Source organism: Sus scrofa, chromosome 14 (genome assembly GCF_054392235.1).
Source record: "Sus scrofa isolate SSC_HxYL_T2T_F1_AM1 chromosome 14, Sscrofa_HxYL_maternal_Yorkshire_Landrace_v2.0, whole genome shotgun sequence".
Taxonomy (NCBI): domain Eukaryota; kingdom Metazoa; phylum Chordata; class Mammalia; order Artiodactyla; family Suidae; genus Sus; species Sus scrofa.
Genome location: NC_139396.1, coordinates 50,539,420 through 50,552,344, shown reverse-complemented (window position 1 = coordinate 50,552,344; position 12,925 = coordinate 50,539,420). Strand labels below are relative to the sequence as shown.

Here is a 12,925-nt window from a genome sequence, read left to right as displayed (position 1 = left end):
CCATAGGTGCTACCTCCCACCATGTTCCCTGTCCCTTGTAACAAAGTGTAGCATCTCTTGCCTTTACAGTCACCTGGGAGGACGGGAGAAGTGTTGCTTTTTCTTTTTTTTCTTTTTTTTTTGGCCTCTCCTATGGCATCCAGAACTTCCTGGGCCAGGGATTGAACCTGCACCACAGCAGTGACAATACTGGATCCTTAACCTACTAGGCCATCAGGGAACTCTCATGGAGCATTGCTCTTTAATAGAAAAGATCTGTCACTTTGAGATTCCCACATTGCCACTTTCCACATCACATCTCCTAACTGTGGTCCTTGTGGTTTTAGAAGATGAGGAGGGTTAGATGTGTTATGATAGAGCCATTCAGTAGGCTTCTCTGCCCTTAGTGTATTTGCATGGAAAGACCTCCAAGATACATTGCATAGTGCAAAAAGCAGGTGCAGATGGGTGCATATAGCATGGAATAAGAATATATTTATTTTTGTACAAAGAAATTCTGGAGGGCTCTCTGAGAAGGTAACAGTGATCAGCGGGGATGGGGTGGTGTGATGTGGGAATAGGGAAGGGCTGAGAGTGCGCCTCTTTTTTATATCCTTTTAATTTTTTGGAATCATGTGAACTCTTGCCAATTTAAAGGTTTAGAGTTTTGTTTTTATTTTTTATTTTTCACTTTTTTGGGGGGCACTGTCTCACAGCATATGAAGTTTCTGGGCCTGGGATCAGGTCCGAACTGCAGTTGCAACCTAAACGGCAGCTGCAGCAATCCTGGATCCTTAATCCACTGTGCCAGGCCAGGGATTGAACCCACATCCCAGCACTCTCAAGATGCTGCTGGGTCCCATTGCGCCACAGCGGGAACTCTTGAAGTTTTGTTCTTAGAAGAGAAAGCATTACGAATGCTTAAAATTCAAAACAAACTAAAAAATAATATTCAGTGGATGCTTTAAAAAAAATGACAAGGAGGGGTTAATGGTGGCTATTGCTGTTCAAAGCAGTGACTTTGAAAGAATATGCATGACTATATTTAGGTAGTATCTTGGAATGTCTTTGTAAAAATAGCCAAACTTAGAAAAATTAGAGCTTTTCTATATTGGTAATTATGAGATGTCCATTTTGACCCCATGAAGGAATGAAAATTTTTGCACCCAGTCAGGCAGAGATCAGAACAAGAAAAAGCATGGAAGGAGAGTCAGGAGGTACGTGGTACACATATTAACATGGAAGCTAGCAAGCAATGTCGGAGACATATAGATAGACCTACAGACATCTATCTATATATCACATAGTAAAACCCTATTCTAAAATACCTTGCTTCTGTCTCACGGCCTGCTTATACTGAAGGTCAGACTGTTGTCCTCGTAACATGGTCTATTACTTGGACTTTCTCATTCCTGATATATTCCTGAGAGCCTTGACATACTAGGGTTCTACTATATTGTGGCATAGAATAGTTGTTCTTTAGACGCCTCAGCTGTCCTGTTGTTGACGTTAGCTCTTACATAGAGTTTAAACAAATAATCTCTGCTTAGTTTTCCAACTATTAGTCTCTGGATTCTGAAATGTAATACAACATATTCCTTTTCCAATCAGTGTACAAATTATTAATTTCCCCCACACTTGAACCAGCATCAGAATGTGAAGATTTGGATTTGCAGTGTGGGGGGACTTGAGGTTGAGTCTGTCGCCTAATTAAATGTCATCTCGGGGTGAGATGGCTTCCAAATCAGGTGACTGATAAACTGTCACCATGGCGTCAGTCCTGTCTGCTTAAAGCGGTAATGAATGTGAAGGAGTAAATGCTCAAAATCAGTTTGTGTGGTGAAAAGTGTTGTTCGGTGTACTGGGAAATAAAATTGGAGCATCAGATTTATCTTAACTTGTGAATGTCAGTCACTTGATTATATTCAAGGTCAACTGTGACTTTTTTGGCTTGTGTGACTATCTTACTTTCTTCTTTTCGGGTTTTTGTCTGGGGAGCAGATACAGGCCTCGATTATGCTTTCTGCATAGCTCCTTTCAGGATTCCCTAATGTGGAATATTGGAAATGGTGATTTGTAAAATGATGATTCAGCTCTCTTTTGACTGTCAAAAATGTGGTAGTGCTTTGTCAGAGTGTTTCGCAGCTGAGCTTTTCTGTTGTTGGTACTTTTCAGAGAACGTGACTGTCATTCCTAATCAGGTGTACCAGCCCCTTGGTCCCTGTCCTTGCAATTTAACAGCCGGGGCCTGTGATGTTCGCTGCTGCTGTGACCAGGTACGCTCTTCCTGATTATTGGGCACAAAAGCTATGGGACCTGATTGCATGTGAAGAAGACCAGTAGTTCCCCATCAGCAGCTTTGGAATGGATGATCTTTCAAAACTGAGATTATATTTTGTGGTGCAGATGGTTTTCAAATTGAGATTTTCCTTATCTAGCATTTTTAGCCTAGTTTATAGATGAAAAACATAAAGGATATCTTTGGATAAAGTCCTGATTGTGATAATGCTGGGAAGATAGTTTTAATGTCTTGATTAGAAGCCTTTAAGAAAATATAAAAAGGGGGAGTTCCTGTTGTGGCTCAGTGGTAACAAACCTGACTAGTATCCATGAAGATGGGGTTTCCATCCCCCACTCAGTGGGTTAAGGATCCAGCATTGCTGTGAGCTGTGATGTATGTGGCTTGGATCCCATCTTGCTGTAGCTGTGGTATAGGCTGGCAGCTGAGACTCCGATTCAACCTTTAGCCTTGGAACTTCCATATGCCATGGGTGGGGCCCTAAAAAGAAAAAAAAAAGAAAATATAAAAAAAAGAAGATACATTTAAAAAAAATTTTTTTAGTAAATTTATAGTCATACAACTACCTCAATAATCTAATTAAATTAATTAATTAATGTTCTTTTTTGGGCCACACCTGAGGCATGCAGAAATTCCCAGGCCAGAGACTGAACCCAAGCCACAGCAGTGACCTGAACCACAACAGTGACAATGTTGGATCCTTAACCTGCTGAGCCACCAGGGAACTCCCAATCTAATTTAATTTAATTTATTTTATTTTTTAACTGAAATATAGTTGATTTATTATGTTGTGTTAATTTCTTCTATACAGCAAAGTGATTCAGTTATACATATATGTATATGTATATATACACACTCTTAATATATATTCTTTTCTGTAGTTTATCACAGAGTATTGAATATAATTCCCTGTGCTAAACAGTAGGAACTCATTGTCTGCCCATTCTAAATGTAATAGTTTTCATCTGCTAACCCCAGCCTCCCAGTCCATCCCACCCCCTCCTCCCTCTCCCTTGGCAACCACAAGTCTGTTCTCTATGTCTGTTAGTCTGTTTCTGTTTTGTAGATAGGTTTATTTGTGTTATATTTTAGATTCCACATGTAAATGATAGCATATGGTATTTGTCTTTCTCTTTATGAATTACTTCACTTAGTCTGAGAATCTCTAGTTGCATCCATGTTGCTGCAAATGGCATTATTTCCTTTTTTTGGCTGAGTAGTATTCCATTGCATATATGTAGCATATCTTTATCCATTCATCATGACAATCTAATTTTAGAATGTTTTCCCACCCTCAAAAAGAAAGCTTGTGTCCATTTGCAGTAACTCCCATTTCTGTCCACCATCCCCAGGCCACTTTTTCTTTTTTTTAACTTTTCACTTGAAATTAAGTTTTAAATTTTATTTATTTTTGCTTTGTAGGGCTACACCCATGGCACATGGAAGTTCCTAGGTTAGGGGTTGAATTGGAGCTATAGCTGCCAGCCTATACCACAGCCACAGCAATGCCAGATCTGAGCCATGTTGGCGACCTGTACCACAGCTTATGACAACACCGGATCCTTAACCCACTGAGCAAGGCCAGGGATTGAACCCACATCCTCATGGATACTAGTCGGATTTGTTACCACTGAGCCACAATGGGAACTCCAAATTTTATTTATTTTTTACTGTAGTATTGTTGATTTAAAAATATATGTTTCAGGTGTGAAGTGGTATTTCATTGTGATTTTGATTTGTATTTCTCTAGTGGCAAATGATATTGGATATCTTTTCATGGGCTTATTGACTGTATATCTCCTTTGAAATAATGTTCATTTAGATCCTTTCCATTTTTCAGTTGGGTTGTCTTTTTGTTGTAAAGTATAAGAGTTCATTATATGTTCTGGATACTAATCTCTTATCAGAGATATGATTTGCAAAAGCTTCTCCAGCTAAGAAGCACTGTCCAGTTTCTTGTTAGTGTCCTTTGAAGCCTTGAAGTTTTTTAATGTGATGAAGTTCAATTTTTCTTTTGTTGCTTGTGTTTTTGGTGTCAAATCTAAGAAACCGTTGCCTAATCCCAGGTCAAATACATATTTTTAATCTTAATTTAATTAAATTAATTAATTAATTTTTTGCTATTTTAGGGCTACACCTGAGGCATATGGAGGTTCCCAGGCTAGGAGTTGAATTGGAGCTGTAGCTGCTGGCTACATGGGATCCGAGCCCAGTCTGTGACCTATGCCACAGCTCAAGGCAATGCTGGATCCTTAACCCACTGAGCGAGGCCAGGGATCCAACACGCATCCTCAGGGATCCTAGTCAGGTTTGTTAACTGCTGAGCCATGAAGGGAACTCCTTTGATCCTTATTTTAGATTGAAGGTGAATAAGAGAAACAAAAGAGGCACAGGTATAGGATCCCAGTCACCTCCACTTGTGGAAGTGCAGCTATACAATGGTTGGTTTTACAAAACAGAAAAGGAAAAGTTAGGGTCTTAATTTATATTGGAATCTCATACTAGCAGTTGTATTTATAATTAGAATTATGTTTAATTTTTAAAATATAGCACATCATAATCTGTTTAGGTACAACAGAAATGTCAAGTGGTATTATCTCCCTCTTTCTTCCAGATTATATCACTGGGCCCTGTTTCTAACCTCCTTGTGTTTGCTATTTGTAGTGTAGAGATACATGTAGCACGGACCACTGGCATTATTTAGGATTCTGGGTCAGTGACATCTTCAGAGAGCCGCAGTTTAACCACTTCACACATAATCAGTTTTTAATTCAAATGGCCCTTGTTTAAAACAGTAAAGGGAGTTCCTGTTGTGGCTCAGCAGTAACAAACCAGACTAGTATCCATGAGAATGCATGTTCGATCCTGGCCTTACCCAGTGAGCTAAGGATCGGGCGTTGCTGTGGCTGTGTGGTAGGCCAGCAGCTGCAGCTCCTATTTGACCCCTAGCCTGGGAACCTCCATGTGCCACAGCTACAGCCCTAAAAAGAAAAAGACAAAGCAAAACAAACAAACAAAAAACCCCAAACTGCAATAGATCAGTGGCAGGGATGGACTGGGATTTGGGATTGGCATATGCTCGCTAGGGTATGTGGAATGATTGGCCAATGGGGACTTGCTGTATAGCATTGAGAACTCTACCCAATATTCTGTGATAATCCATGGAAAAAGAATCTGAAAGCGAATGGACATGTGTTTATGCATACATGAATCACTTTGTTGTACAGAAGAAATTACCACAACCTTGTAAATCAACTATATTTTGATAAAACAAAAAATGTGGAAAAAATAAAACAATAGATCAGGAGTTCCTATTATGGCTCAGTGGGTTAAGAACCTGACATATTGTCCACGAGGATGCAGGTTCAATCCCTGGCCTTGCTCAACACAGGTTAAGGAGCCTGTGTTGCCACAAGCTATGGTGTAAGTCACAGATACAGCTCGGATCCAGCATTGTTGTGGCTGTGGCTTAGGCCTCAGCTGTAGCTCCGATTCAACCCTTACCCTGGGAACTAACACATGGTGCAGGTTCAGCCATAAAAAGAAAAGAAATAAAAAATATAAAACAATAGAGCATATATTTTTCTACCTTCAGTAAACAAGCAATTTAGGAAATTTTAACTTTTAGTTTCTCAGTCCTTTGTAAAATAAGAACACAGATGAATGAATGAGAGTGTGACTTCCTGATGGCGTTAATTGGGTCATAATATAACAAGAGTGAGGGCTTCAAGGATCCTTATGGAATATGGACCGTCTGCCCTAACTCTAAATGTCCTTGGGTTTCTCTGTGCTAGGGATTTGCATGGTGATGACAATTGAAAAATCTTCCATTTGGGGTCTATTCTGTATTACCTTTTTTTTTTTCTCATCTTGGTTTTTTTGTGGACAAATCTTATGTCCCCAGTTATGATGTGGTTCCATTGAAGGTTTGAAGTTCCCTGCTTGGAGGCTCAGAGGGAATTAACTAAAGAAATTTCTAGCACAGTTTTACTGTCTGTGAGCACCAAGCACTCTGCACCCAGATAAAGGCTGAGTTAATTTCCTTCTTGCTCAGTGGTGTCCGACAGCATGTTCATCACTCTGGCCAGGAGATCCTAAGGGCTGACCCAGGGGAAGCTTCGTCTTCTCACTGCTCCTTTGCCTCTTCTTTCCAGGAATGCTCATCAGATTTAACAGCACTATTCAGGGAGTCCTGTTTCCCCGGCATCTTTGGAGGAGACGTGAATCCTCCCTTTGATCAGCTCTGCTCTGTTCAGAAGGTGCATGGAGGCCCCGACTGGTTTCCGTTTCTGTGTGTGCAACTCGCCAACTCACCCTTCTTGGGGTACTTCTACCACGGTTCAGTGTACGTGTCCTGGCTTTTGTGGGAGGGGGCCACACGCTGAGATGGCCCTTGAACTTGGCCCATGTCTTTCTTGGGACCTCACTGGAGGCTCCTTGCTTAAATTGCTCAGTTCTTGAGTCTGTTCTAGATTTCAGTTAGTAAGTTTATTTTGTGTTAAGTACTGGAAAGAATTGGGCCTCATAGAAAAGAAGTGGACTGCACAAACAGTAGTGGTTATCTGGGTTGGGGGAAAGAATGGTGAACTCCTGGGGGACTCTGAGTTTCTGTCTTTTATGTTTCTGTCTTGTTGAAATTTTACAGCTGTATCATTATTATTGAAGTAAAATCCTTGTAACATGAAATTAACCATTAACCACTTTAAAGCATACAGTTTGGGGCATTTAGTACAAATATTATTTTTACAATTTAAAACATTAAAAAATGTAAAAGAAGAATTGTTTTTAGCACAGAATAGCAGAAAGTATTAGTGATGGTCTTTCTCATCGATTTACAGTTCCCCGGGACAGCACGCTTCCTTTGAAGTGTATTTGCATACTGACCTAAAAGACTTTTCAGACTTTGGTTATAAACAAGGAGATCCAGTTATGACTGTAGATGAGGCATATTTTACTGTCCCTCAGGTAATAATTTAAACTTTGGTATGCTAGAGCCTTTCCTTATTTTTCGTATCCTTTTGTTAATTTAATACGTACTGGTCTGAAAAAATTCTTTTCCTGAGTTGCTTATTTTTCTCCTGTGGACTTTTCAGGCACTCAACTATTTATGGTCTCTGAAATTTTTTTTTCTTTTGCTAGTCACTAATCTGTCTCTGCTGAATCTCAGAGTGAATGTACTAAACAAAACCAAAAGACTTTCTAGCAGTTTCCATGGAAATAACTATCATTCTGCTCTTCTATTAACTAACCGATATCTAATAAGCTATAAACATTTAACATAATGTTGCAGAATTTTGAAAAATATTTTAAGACTAGAGAATTTTAAGTGAAATGTTTATTTATTTTTTTATTTGCTTTTTAGGGCCACATCTGTGGCATATGGATGTTCCCAGGCTAGGGGATGAATCAGAGCTGCAGGTGCCAGCCTACACCAGAGCCACAGCAACACCAGATCCAAGCTGTGTCTGCAGCCTACACAGCTCACAGCAATGCTAGATCCTTAACCCACTGAGCGAGGCCAAGGATCGAACTCGCATCCTCATGGATACTAGTCAGATTCGTTTCCCTGAGCCATGATGGGAACTCCTGAAATCTTTATTTTTTTAAGTTCAAAATTATGAGGAAAACATATTTATGGGAAGAAAACATTGGAGGTTAAACGATTTATCTTTACTGTCCATATGAATCCATTTTTTGTGATTTTTAACAAAAATCTGGTTGTAATGAGGGAGAATAAACAAAGTTGAATATAATCATGTTTCTGCAAAGTAAATAATGAAGGGCAGGGAATCTTCTTTAGCAATACTTACTGTGCTTCCTCAAGCAGTTGCTTCCAGGCTTTGATTAGTAAGTCAACTAGATATTTCTTACATCTTTTTTTTTTTTTTTTTTTTTTTTGACTATTCCTGCAGCATGTGGAAGTTCCCCGGCCAGGGGTCAAACCCACACTGCAGCAGCGACCCAAGCTGCTGCAGTGACAGCCCTGGATCCTTAACCTGCTGTGCCACAGGGAACTCCTTAACTAGATGTTTAACTGAAGTGGGTCAACTGGTCAATGCGGGAGCCGTGGTAGAAGCTAACCCCGCAGTAGGAACAGGCTGAAGAAAGAGTGCTTTTCTGAGACACTGATATCTTCTTTCTGATTAGAAGGGAGCTCATAAATCTGTCAGGCTTTCTCCTGGCCCTCAGGTGTCCTTAGCTGGGCAGTGCATGCAGAACGCCCCGGTGGCATTCCTTCAGAATTTCGATGTTCAGTGCGTGACTAATCTGGAAATATTCCCAGAACAAGATCGTATCATCAACGTGAAGATAAAGAATGGTGCAATGGGAGGTACGTTCCACTTGTTTGAAAAAAGATCTCAGACCTGAGTGTTGAGATCAACTCTGATCTTATGGGCATGGAAATCACTTCTACTGCATCAACTTAGGGTAATATTTCACCTGCCCATTGAGGAGGGTGTTTTCTTTGGAAAAAATTCAGTTCCATAAGATAGCATATTATCTATTCTTTTTAAAAAAAATTTGAGGAGTTTCCATTGTGGCTCAGCAGTAACGAACCCGACTGATATCCACGAGGACGTGGGTTTGATCCCTAGCCTAGCTCACTGGGTTTAGGATCCAGTGCTGCTGTGAGCTTCGGTGTAGGTTGCACACACAGCTTGGATCCCACATTGCTATAGCTGCGGCATAGGCCAGCAGCTGCAGCTCCAATTTGACCCCTTGACTGGGAACTTCCAGTAAAAAAAAAAAAAAAAAATTGAGGTAAAATTCACATAACATAAAATTAAACGTTTTAAAATTTTACTTTTTAATTAAAAAAATTAATGAGGAGTTCCAGTTGTGGCTCAGCAGAGACAAATCTGACTAGCATCCATGAGGATGTAGGTTCAATCCCTGGCCTTGCTCAGTGGGTGTAGGTCGTTGCCTTGAGCTGTGGTGTAGGTCACAAATGTGGCTCGGATCTGGCATTGCTGTGGCTGTGGTGTAGGCTAGCGGCTACAACTCTTATTCGACCCCCAGCTTGGGAACCTCCATATGCTATGGGTGCGGTCCTAAAAAAAAAGACAAAAAAAAAAAAAATTAACCATATTAGGAGTTTCCCCTATGGGGCAGTAGCTTAATGATCCGTCTTGTCTCTGTGGAGGCACTGATTCCATCCCTGGCCCTGCACAGTGGGTTAAAGATCCTCTGTTGCTTCAGCTGAGGCATAGGTTGAAGCTTTGACTCAAATTTAATCCCTGGCCTGGGAACTCTATATGCCATGGGTAGGAAGAAAAAAGAAAATGAAAACTAACCCTTTTAATGTGTACAGTTCAGTGGCATTTAGTAGCTGCACAACGTGGTGCAACCATTGCCTCTATCTAGTTCCAAAGCATTCTCATCACCCTGGAAGGGGCCCCCACACCCATTAAACAATTCTTTCCTTTCTCCCTTCACCCTGATCCCTGGAAACTACCCTATGGGTTTACCTATTCTAGACTCTTCATATAAATGGAATCATGTGGCCTTCTGTGACTGGCTTCTTTGACTCAACATTATGTTTTTGAGATTCATCCACACTATAGCATGGATTAGGACCTCGTTCCTTTTTAGGGCCAGATAATATGAAAACACCACACTGTGCTATCCATTCATTTGTTGATGGGCATTTGGGTTATTTCCAGCTTCCATCGATTGTGAATAAGTCTGCTCTGCATGCTCGCGTCCAGGTGTCTGTTTGGACACAAGTTCTCATTTCTCTTGGGCGGATACCCAGCAGTGGGAATTTCTGAGTCATATGGTAATTTAACTTTTTGAGGAACTGCCAAGCTGTTTTCTAAAATGACTGCACCACTTTGTAATCCCACCAGCAACGTGCTGCCTATTAGTTCTTCCGTGAGCCTGACTCTCCACATCATCATCAATGACCTTTGAGATTCAACCCCTCAGTTATAATTATATGCCAAGAACAGTGGGACTCCCATTTGATGGTGTTCAGGGAGTAGGAGAGAGCTGTGTAGTTGGCATACAGGGCAGGCACAGTTGTCGTATTTGCTTGGTGAACTTGCATTGCGTAGATATATGTGATCCTGTTCAGTTATGTCGTCTCATGAAAGTTCATTTATGTATCTTTTCAGGCATAGTTACACCAAAAGTAATCTATGAAGACGCAACTGACCTAGACAGAGTCATCACAAATACAGGTACTTTAATGTTATACTTTTATATCATTTCTTTTTTATTGAAATAAATTAAGCTTTTTGGGCTGTTTTCCCAATCTAAGTCCATTAATTGTTTTTTAAATAAATGTTATTGGCATATAGTTGATTTTATATTATTTCTGTGGGAATATATGTCCTTTTTTTTTTTTTTTTTTACAAATAATATATAGTCCCAGAGGAAAATGCATTTTTATTAAGAATTATAGGAGGATCACAACTTTAGAAAGCTATCCCATCAATATTTTGCATATTGCTTATTCCATTAAGCATACTTTGGAGTCACCTCTGTGACCTTGAACCATACCCTCCACAGTCCTGGATTATGTGTGTTCCAGGGTCCTTCCTCATTCTCAGGGCCTATGGACCTTTTCTGAAATGTTTTTCAGATAGGTAAAGAATTACTGAGGATCCAGCTTTTTTTTTTTTTTTTTTTTTGGTCTTTTTAGGGCCAGACCACAGCATAAGGAGTTTCCTAGGCTAGGGGTTGAAGCAGAGCTGTAGTTGTGGGCCCACACCACAGCCACAGCAATATGGGATCCAAGCCGTGACTATACCACAGCTCATGGCAACGCTGGATCCTTAACCCACTGAGCAAGCCCAGGGATCAGATCTGCATCCTCATGGATGTTAGATTCATTTCTGCTGAGCTGCAACGGTAACTCCAGATCTAGCATTTTCACTTCTTGCTTGCTTTTCCTTTTTTTGATAATTAAATTTTGATTGTGATGCAGCCAAATAAGGTACTTAGAACTTGGCCAATATTACCAACACTTTTTTTTTTTTTAAAGGGCCACACCCACAGTATGTGGAAATTACCAGGCTAGGGGTTGAATCCGAACTGCAGCTGCCAGCCTACACCACAGCCACAGCAATGCTGGATCTAAGCTGCATCTGAGACCTACACCACAGCTCTTGGCAATGTCAGATTCTTAACCCACTGAGAGAGGCCAGGGATTGAACCCATGTCCTCGTGGATACTAGTCGGATTCATTTCTGCTGTGCCACAATGAGAACTCCTGGGGTCTTTAGTTTTTAATAAAGGATACTACTTGTGTTTCAACATGTTGTAATTCTTGAACTCATTCTTTACTTCATCAGATATTGGTACAATATAGTAGTGTACTAGAGGCACATCCCTGCTCTTACAGAGCTGACATTCTGTTTTTTGTTTTTTTCTTTTTTCCTTTTTGGCCACCCTGTGACATATGGAGTTTCCAGGCCAGGGATCAGATCCAAGCTGCAGCTCCAACCTACACCACAGCTACTGCAGTGCCAGATACTTTAACCCACTGGGTCAGGCCAGGGATCAAACTTGTGGCCCAGCACTGCAGAGAAGCCACTGACCCAGTTCCACAGTGGGAACTCCAAGAGCTGTCATTGTGTAATCTTTCACTTAACATTCTTCCAAGCGTGTTCCATATTGAGCTATGAACCAGGCACCCAGGATGTAGGCATGAAAGGGAGAAACTTCACTCAGGATGTTGAGATGGTGTAGAGGAGGTGGCTCTGCTGACTTGGGTGGAGGCCTGGGGAAGGCCTTCAGAGGAAAAGTTGACCCTGTTGTGTTGGGGAGTTGGGTAGGCAGGGTGGGGTTGGGTGTGGGGGGAAGGCCACCCAGGCAGAGAAAACCACCAGTAATAGGCTTAAGCCCAAAGAAGGCCTTTAATTTATGAAAATATTGCTTTCTTTGCAGAAACACTTTTGAGTAGTGGACCAGCCGCCAGGAACGTGAATGTGGAAGAACATTATATTTTCAGATGGAATAATAATACAATCAGTGAAATAGATGTCAAAATTATTAGGGCAGAAATTAATGTCCACCAGAAAGGTAACTTTGTGGAGGGCAGCAAGAATGCTCTCAGTTTATTTTTTTGCTTTCTTCATGACTGTGGTAATTATAACAGATAGACTAATTCAGACTTGTTTTTCTTATTTGTATTCATGATTGAATCATAGAATTCTTTTTTTTTTTTTTTTTTTTTTTTTTTTTTTGCACATCGGAATGTAGTTGTAAAGAGAATAACACTATGAGGGGTCATTTCTTTTTCTAGTGAAATGTGACATCGTATTTTTATTTATTTATTTTTTTCTAGGGATCATGACACAGAGATTTTCAGTAAAATTTTTAAGCTCTAACAGTGGTACTGAGATGGAATCATCTGGAAATCCAGGTGAGGTAGTGGATGTCAATCACCGATCTCACAAACGTATTTTGGTTCAATACTCCTACACTGTAAGGGTGATTATAAATAACTCTCTCCAATTTTTTTTTTCAATTTTTTATTTTTATTTATTTGTTTATTTTTGCTTTTTAGGGCTGCACTCGTGGCATATGGAGGTTCCCAGGGTAGGGTTTGAATCGGACCTACAGCTGCCGGCCTACGCCACAGCCCCAGCAACGCCAGATCCAAGCTGTGTCTATGACCTGCACCACAGCTCACAGCAA

General features: G+C 40.5%; 1 protein-coding gene across 26 annotated transcripts in view; it reads left to right on the top strand.

Annotated features, from left to right (window-relative positions):
* The window catches only part of TCTN2 (tectonic family member 2), a 30,858-nt gene that overhangs the window by 3,533 nt on the left and 14,400 nt on the right, over positions 1-12,925 (top strand). For 21 of the 26 annotated variants that reach the window (XR_014827274.1, XR_014827273.1, XR_014827272.1 and 18 more), the window contains exons 5-11: positions 2,155-2,255; positions 6,433-6,623; positions 7,117-7,243; positions 8,468-8,609; positions 10,396-10,461; positions 12,173-12,307; positions 12,573-12,650. Coding sequence is in view for 20 of the 26 variants with exons in the window: in XM_084996192.1 (XP_084852318.1) it covers positions 2,155-2,255; positions 6,433-6,623; positions 7,117-7,243; positions 8,468-8,609; positions 10,396-10,461; positions 12,173-12,307; positions 12,573-12,650 (840 nt within the window). In the remaining 6 variants the exon portion in view is untranslated. Of the gene's footprint in view, positions 1-2,154; positions 2,256-6,432; positions 6,624-7,116; positions 7,244-8,448; positions 8,610-10,395; positions 10,462-12,172; positions 12,308-12,572; positions 12,832-12,925 lie in introns of all 26 variants that reach the window. The other 5 variants (XM_084996200.1, XM_084996199.1, XM_084996196.1 and 2 more) reach the window with 2 other exon arrangements.